The sequence below is a fragment of the Symsagittifera roscoffensis genome, chromosome 3 (genome assembly GCF_963678635.1).
Source record: "Symsagittifera roscoffensis chromosome 3, txSymRosc1.1, whole genome shotgun sequence".
In the NCBI taxonomy this organism is placed as follows: Eukaryota; Metazoa; Xenacoelomorpha; order Acoela; family Convolutidae; genus Symsagittifera; species Symsagittifera roscoffensis.
In genome coordinates, this window is record NC_087064.1 from 74,192,061 (window position 1) to 74,200,533 (window position 8,473).

Consider the following 8,473-nt stretch of genomic DNA (forward strand, 5'->3'; position numbering starts at 1 on the left):
AAAAATTATTTGGTTAAGATTTGATGGGTTCAACATTTGTCATTGAATTTCAGCTGCAAAAACCACAAAATTATATGTCTGTGTAATCCAGAAGTGCAAAGAGCTTAATTCTTTGCTCTGTTAAACAACCGAGTTTGCAGCGGTAATAGAGGGGGTTGGAATCGTCATAATCGACAGTGGGGGGGACGGGGGGGGACGATAGAAGATCGATGTTTTGTACACAGTCATTGAAGCGAAATAAATGTTCTTATAAATTGAAAACTCAATGAATTCAGCCTTGAATTAAAGTAGTCTGTCGCCAGATTAGTTTTTTCTGCTAATTTCCTTTCGGCTCTTCTGACATTTTTTCCAATTTTTCCGAGCTCGATTTAGTGGCCGAGAACCTCCTCCAGGCTCTCCCAATTGTATTTGCTGCCTCTTCTTCTCTCGAACCTAATTAAATGAATACCTTGAGGTAAAGTTTTCCAGTTCCATTTCAATTTTTTTTCCTTTTTGCGAAAATGCCCGGCTCTTTTCCACCCCCTCCCCCCCTCCCCCAATTTCAAAATGATCGTTTTCATAGTCGTTTCAAATGTTATAACGGCTGAATGCATGATATTACAATGTGAAGCAAGAAGACCAAATTTGTTCACGATTGTTAGTTAGTTCACCATGCATTAAGTCAATGTTAAAGTAGTTTTTCAAAATTTAAATTTAAATGTGAGGGGAAAATGGAAAAGAGCCAAATGCACTTTTTGTTCTAAAATCTGCACAGATCTGTTATTCATACTTTACATCCTAACATTACGTATTTAGACATAACAACCTGCAAAACAACTATGAAGTCAGAAAATTTGAAATATGGGGGGGACATTGAAAAGAGCCGCAGGGCGTGTGCTCAGCGCGCTGAGTATCATGGCAGGGCTCTTTTCCAGTTCCCCTTTTTGATTTTTTCTGAAATTTAATGTACGAAACTCTGTTTTAAATAAATTTTCATGTTATGAACTGCATCAAAACGTGTCCGCGTGAACAGAAGAATATTTTTTTACAAAATTTCTTACATGTAAAATGCCGTGTGAAAAACTTTCAAACAGCTTTATTTTGTAATTTTACGAGGGGGTGGGAAACTGGAAAAGAGCCCATGGCAGTTAAAAAGCGTGAACGAAGAAGTATGTACAAATGAAATTTCAAGGTGGGGTGAAAAATTGCTCTGAATGAGTAGCAAGATGTTAATTAAAAAATTAGATTTACAAAAATGTCATTTTTTTGAAAATTGCCTGTTCTGGTTAATGGAGCGTTGGACAAAGTCACATTCTGAGAGTTTTCTCCCGAGGGGAAATTGGTTGTCTTCTTGTTGTCACCCATAACAATACAGCACCGTCTGAACTTTATCAGAAGGAAATTCTGATTTTTTCTAAAAGGATAATTAGTCGAATATAATTAACAGCAGCTTTAATTAAGGAACTAAAAACTGCTCTGACGATTTGCAAATGGCACGTGATTAATTACATTAACTAATTTCCGTAAAAAACTCAATAATACAGTGCTGATATAAATTATCCGGCCATAACTATTAAAACTTGAAATTTTATTTTTGGCTTTTTCATTAGGGACTATTTGAAATAAACTTCCGCGGTTCAATTAGTGACAGTACTATTTCGTGAGCTCCTTATGCGGCTTTTTTCAAGTTCCCCCTTTCAAATTCAATTTTAAAGTCTATTTAACGTTATCATAATGCAATGAAATTCGGCGTGGTGAACAAATCGACAATTCTGAACAGATTTGTTCTGGGGGTTGAGAAATTAGACGATAAGCAAATTAGACGGAGGTACTTAAAAGGAAATTAGACGATTTTGCAAAACTGCAATTGTAAGAAAATAGACGAAAGTTAGAGAAATTAACTTTGTTTGCACAGAAATTGCGTTAGAAAAATAAAATTGTTTGTAGACAACAGTTCAATTTCGGTGGCCAAAAACTTTACAAGTCAATCATGCATAATTTATTCAATTCAAAACTCTCCTGTAATATTCAGATTTGACATTTTATGTTCATTTAAACTAATTGTTTTGATAGGTATTGACATTTTATGTTCTTTTTGTATTTGTGAAACTTGACTCTTAAGAAAAACTGTTGGCCCTTTCCCTTTCGTCTAAAATGCCAGAAATGTAAAAAATAAATTCCGTCTAATTTCGTTTTTGTAGCATCCGTCTAATTGGCTTATCGTCTAATTTCCTAGGCCCCAATTGTTTTGCAGACTTTACAGCATAACATCACGCGTTAAGCCGTAATAACATGTAAAACAAACATAAATCTCGGTATTTTGAAAGGGGGAACTGGAAAAGAGCCCTTATGCTTTACAAAATGTTTAAAAATTGTTTTTAAGTAATCTTTTATTTAAGTATAAACTACAATTTTTGGCTTTCAAACGAAAAAAAAATGTAGACAAAACAGAGAAAATTAAACCCTTCTTAAATTTCATTGGGCTACATAAAAAGCCCACATTTATGTAGTTTTGTCAGCAACTGAACGGGTAGTTTTGGGATAACTTTTGATTAACTTAAAAAACCAAAAATTAAATCTGTTTGGGGCAAGATATTGGACACAAAAATTCGCAAAAAAAATTGCACCATATTAGTTCTGCCGTTGCCCAAAAACAATGCGATCAAAAACAAAAAAAAAAACGAAATCCTTTTAAGTTGTTGATTACGAACTTATCCACATTAACATGCATACTTAGGATTAAATCTGCAAGCTGGGGGATCGAAACTAAAATTGTTGGTGTTGTAATTGATTTTACGTGGTTTTATATTGAAAAAAAAAAAACGGTTTATTCTTGGACAATAAACTCATAACAACTGAAGCACACAAATCAATTTGAAGTATTACACAAAGAAAGCCGGCCATGAAAAAAAGCACATCGTGTTCGCAAAGAATTCGGATCAGCTTTTTAAAATATCGATAGATGTTAATAGGGTTTCTTAAGATGCCACACATGACATCCACGCGGCTTTCCTTGACGAGGTCATTAATGGCTGAAAAAAAAACAGACCCTGCGCCATAGCTCCTTCCCATTCTTCGAGAAAGGTCGGCACAAAAAGCGCTCGTTGGCAAGTGGTGCAAGAGCTTCAGGCAGGCTCTTTTCAATTATAGCTAGCCCTCCCCCCCCCCCCCCCCCCCCCCCCAGTAAAAATAGCCCCACCAAGTGCTTAAGTTTCCTGTTTGTAGGCTGACTTGCTATCATGGGAAAATGACAAAAATTATAGCCGGAAATCAAACAAGAATAGCCAGTTGCTATGAAAAATTAAAATTACAGGACTCAACCCTTCCTTGCTTATATTTGAAAATTGTTTTACAATGAGCGGTTTCATGTGACCAAAAATTTTTGGAATGACCAAATCAGTCCACATGCCAATTTTTGTAGCAATCGCCCATATACAGAAAAATGTTACAAGTGAAAACTTGCTGTTAAAAGAAAATTTTAAAAATCTAGCACAGAAGATTTTGATCACAATGGTTGAACTTTAGAAATTCAAAACAAGAAAAACTTTAAAACTGGGAGAAAATTGTTTTTTTTTTCTCGAAAGACAGTTTTTTTACGAATTATTCTGACGTATTATTCTCGTTTTGTCTAAGGAACGAAGCCGAGGCAGCACTTTCGAGTCTTTGAACACATTTACGACTAAAAAGTTTTAATATGATAGCAAATTTCGTGCTACGTGCTTCTTTTGATGTCATCGACACCGAGCGAGGAAAACCCAGCCTACGGCTCTAACACCAATTCAATTGAAAAAAAAATGAAAAAAGTTAAAAGAGACATTTTTAGGGTACTTTTTTGCAGTTTAGAACAATAAAGAATTTTAAAGAAAGTAAAAGAAATAAAAAAAGAGCCGCAAATTATTATTTCAAAGAATTAGAAACAACGAATAGCTTGCGAAGAAAATGGATTGTTTAAATCTTTTGAAAAATGTGAACCTAAAAACAATATTGGCATTTTGATCGACTGCAGTGCAAAAAAAACTGAGCAAAAACAATGAGAACGTGAAAACTTGATTGTTTTAATTGGCGGCTTTTTTCAAAGAGCTAAAAATAACGTTCTGTATAATAAAAGCATTTAAAAAAGGCTTTACACTGGTCGGAATAATTGAAATTTTTTGAAAACCAATTTTATTTTCCGAAGTCTTTCTGAAGTTCATGTGCATCTTTTTTAAAGTTTTTTTAAAATCTTTTGGGAGGCTCATACACTAATCAAATGTGGAAAAAATAAGGCGAAAATTACTCGTACTAATTTTGACTTTTTCTGTTTGCTTAACTTACAATATTCCAGTTGCTGACGGCGAAGAAGCAAACGTAGAAATCTTTGCAAAATGGCCGCAGCGAAAGGAGGCGGGGCAAAAGGTAAAGGAGACGTTTCGGATGCTGTCAAAATTGAGTCTCTGGAAGCGGAACTACAGGAGATGGACGAAGTTTGTGGTAAACTGGAAAAGAGACTGGAAAAAAGAGACAAGGCAATTGCCACTCTAAAACAACAGCTGCAGCAAGCAGAGGGTAAAGTATGCCTAAATTACAACTTAAGAATTTCGTAAAAAAATGCATTGAAAAAATATATAAGCTTGATTATTTTAAGATCTACAAAAACTTCAGAAATCTTCAAAACAAAAAACATTAGCATTATAAGTGCATAATAGTCTTGCGTTACCAGATTTTGGTCTCTCTAAATTTTGAGAAATATTAAAACTGAATGAAAAGAAATTTTACGTTAGAAAATGGTTGGAAGTTGCATAATTAGCGTTTTTGGTGTATGAAGGTCAAACCTGGTAGTCTGTGAACGATTAAAAAAAACTTGCTTTGCAGCGGAACAGTATTTTGTTTGAATTTGAACTCTTTTTTGATTTTGCAGTTTTACGAACTTGACACAACAAAAATTTGAATGGTTAACCCAAAAATTCGCCGTTTTTACCAAGAAAGTCATGCTAATAGACATGATTAACATCCGCTGAATAAAGTTGATCCAATATTATTTTCACTTGCGAGAGCAAATGTACGAAAATATAATTTTGTCCAAATTTTGCTCAAAGTTTTTTTCAAATAAATTATGTGTTGTAGATGAAAAAGACAAAACTGAAGCTGAGCTGAAGAAACTGCGACAAGAAAAAACTGCAGCTCCCTCTAAAAATACACAAAACGATCCAGAAGTAACCAAATTTAAAGACCAACTCTCAAAAAAAGAAAAGGAACTCAAAACTTCCGAAGATAAAAACAAAGAATTGAGCTCCAAAGTGAAACAATTGGAAGACAAAATAGCCAATCTTAATAAATCATCTAACAGCTCAGACCCAAATGTGGAAAAGTTACAAGCCGAACTAGCAAAACGGGAGAAAAAAGTGGAAAAATACAGAGCCGAAATTGAAGCAATGAGCGAAGAACTCAATTTACTTGACGATCGAGAGGCAGAAATCGAGAAGTTGAAATCTGAAATCAAAAAGCTCACAACTGAAAATGAAAAGAATTCGAAAAAGTCTGCCGGCGAAAACAGCAAAGCTCCAGAGTATAACGAAAACGAACTTCTAGCTGAAATTGATGAGCTAAACCAGCAATTAGATGAAGCTGCAGCTACGATCGAAACATGCCAAGCTCAAATGAAAGACCAACAATCGAAAATCGACCAAGTTTCCTCCAAAGACAAGAAAATTTCCGAGCTACAAACTGAAGTGAACAAATTAAAAAGTGAAAACAAAAAGACTTCATCAAAAACTGATGATAAAATTGTGAATAATTCTGATGAAATCAAAAAGTTGAAAAAACAGTTTGGCAGATTATAAAAAAGAAAATAGCGAATTGATTGACGAAGTTGACTCTCTGCGGGAAAAGGTGACGAAACTTTCAAAAGCGGTTGTGCAAAAATCTGTCAAAGAGGGTTTGGGGAAAAAAGACAAGCCGCAAGATGAAGAAAAGACGGCGCTGAAGGAAGAAAATGACGAGTTGAGGAACTCGGTTGCTCTTTTGGAGGCAGCGAACGAAGGACTGAAGAGCGAATTACAGGTTAAGATAATTCTTAAAAAAACAAAGACAAACTTCAGATTGCTATGAAAAAAATTTAGAAGATTGAGATTTAGTTTGAGAGTCTAGATGCTTACATAACCAGTTTTGCTTCTCTCATCAGAACAATAGTTTTTAGCATCTAGCTTTCTTGAATCGGGGAGCTCCATAAGGAAGAAAATTGTCATAATAATTTTTTTTTCGTACTTTCAGATTTTGATAAAGAATCTATGTTTAAGATTCGACAGGACGAATTGGAGCAGAACATAAGACAGGCAGAACAAGCAAAGCTGCAGCAGGAGACCGAAATCATAATGGGTGTGTACAATTATAAAAATCCATAAAAGCAATCAGCGGTGGGGGGGGGGGTTCCTGAAAGTAAGTTACTCGACCGAGAATAAAAGGCTGACCCCCCCCCCCCCCCCCCCCCCCCATACTCATATAAGCATAACTTTTATGGTGTAACTAATAGTTTTACAATGTTGAGTATCGAGACTAAATATGTTTGTGATAGCCTAATTGGTATACATGCCAATTTTTGTAACAATCGGACAATAGGAACAGAAAATTTAAATGTAAAAATTCGCAGGTGGGGGGGGGGGGGAGTAAAGAAGGAAAAAGTAGAATAAAGTTTTATTTAAATGGTTTTGTTTCAAATATCTTTTCTCTCAAAATTATAGTTTGGTTTGGATAGAGTGGTCAAAACATATATTGAACTGGGGAAACGTGAAAAAATATATATGCCAAATGTAATTGAGTGGCGGATTTTTGTCGGTGCTAAGAATCAGCCATCCTATGGTGATCATATACATCATATACACCGGCTGAATCTATATCTTTTGAAACATTTTTGAATCATTTTAGCGTCAAACAACCAAAGTCTTCAATCTGCTAATGACTCATTGTGGGATAACAAAAACATCCAACTTGACAAAGAGAAAGTGGAGAAAGACCTGGCAAACAGCAAAGACGATATTTCTAGACTGAAGACGGAGTTAAACATCACCAGAGATAAACTAAAGCACAAAGAACAGCAGATAGAGGCACTTAGAAAAGAGACACACTCTAAAATGGGAATCACCCAGGATAACATCAAGCTGAAGGTTGTTTATTTCTTTTTGGAAAAAAATTATAACTATCCTTTACGGAAACATTTCAATTAGAGAAGTTAGGGAAATTTTTTGTACTTCCTAATGCTTTAAAAGGAAACCCTATAAAAACGGGTCTTTTTATGTAGTTAATTGTTCAACTATACAGACTAAATTGCAGAGTTTAATGATAGTTTGTCAGCTTTTTATATTTAGACTTTGGATAATTAATTTTTCAATTGTTGCAAGGTCGAGAATCAACAGCTGGCTGCTCAGCTTTCAACAAGCGAGCGACTCAAAGAAAATCTTGAGGGACAGTTGAACTCACTTCGACAAAACTCAGGTGGGCTCAATCGAATGCCTCCTATTCATTCCAGCTCACGCGATGTGTCACCGAACCAAAATGGACATTACTATGAAACTTCGAATGGATTCGGAAGCGAACTGAACTCCCACAGTGCTGAGAAACATCTGAGAAGCGACACCGATTACCCGCATGAAGAGCAGACGTCGGCAGGGTATCCGATATCCACAGGGTATCCAACGTCTGCAGGGTACTCATGGTCGGCGGGGTACTCAGGGTCGGCAGGGTTCCCGATTTCAGTGACTCATCCTCCCAGTTGGAGTTACTGGGCTCAGTACGCTTCTAGATACCCGAATCTATCCCACATGGTCGTACCAGGGTGTTCTAGTCCCATGTCGTCTACGATTAGTTCACCTAGAGCACTATCCGAAAGGACGGAGATGTTAGTGTAGAATTCATAAAAACAATAAAAATAATAAAAATACATCTCCAACCGGTGACTCATCGGAAGTTTTAAAAGAGACAATTTTTCTTCATGAGTATTCAAAATATATTTTAAAAATTATACCGAATTTTCACAATAAATGCACTCGCAAAAAAGCACTCTCTCTCTCTCTCTCTCTCTCTCTCTCTCTCTTTTATTGTAACAGAGCGGTCCTTGTATTTAAACTATGCAGCTATTGCAAAAAAAAGATTCCCACATGACTTCAATCGCATTTTTTTTGTTTTCAACAATATCTCATTAATTTAGAGCCATTAATCGCGGCAATGTGGCCCTCGAGAATATCAGATCGCGGCTGGGGTCACATCAAACACGTGACAAACACGTGACACCTGTCGACCACCCAGGGTACACATACCATAACCAGCTGTCTGACTTCGCCAAGAGCACCCACGTGTTACTCCAGAGCATGACTCAGCTGGAGGCCAGACTCCGACAGAAGGAAATGGACATGAGAAAGATTACCACTAGATACGATCCGAATTAGAATCTCTCTTCTGAATGAACTGAACAGAATCCGAATAAATAATTTTTTCATACTTATCAATTGAATCTTTTTGTACA

General features: G+C 36.0%; 1 protein-coding gene across 1 annotated transcript; it reads left to right on the forward strand.

Moving 5' to 3' along the window:
* The first annotated feature begins 4,343 nt into the window (after positions 1-4,343).
* On the forward strand, positions 4,344-8,473 carry LOC134841830 (myosin-11-like). The gene is made up of 7 exons (XM_063857869.1): positions 4,344-4,524; positions 5,083-5,703; positions 5,792-6,018; positions 6,255-6,333; positions 6,880-7,118; positions 7,353-7,849; positions 8,159-8,473. The coding sequence occupies exons 1-7, from the start codon at positions 4,344-4,346 to the stop codon at positions 8,394-8,396; spliced, it is 2,082 nt and encodes a 693-aa protein (XP_063713939.1). The 3' UTR covers positions 8,397-8,473.

What these genes read in the sequence shown, in the direction of transcription:
- LOC134841830 (XM_063857869.1), top strand. Translation starts at nt 4,344, where the DNA reads ATGGCCGCAGCGAAAGGAGGCGGGGCAAAAGGTAAAGGAGACGTTTCG. An exon ending in ACAGCTGCAGCAAGCAGAGG is followed by an intron (nt 4,525 to 5,082) that starts GTAAAGTATGCC and finishes TATGTGTTGTAG; the next exon opens with ATGAAAAAGACAAAACTGAA. An exon ending in GGAGACCGAAATCATAATGG is followed by an intron (nt 6,334 to 6,879) that starts GTGTGTACAATT and finishes GAATCATTTTAG; the next exon opens with CGTCAAACAACCAAAGTCTT.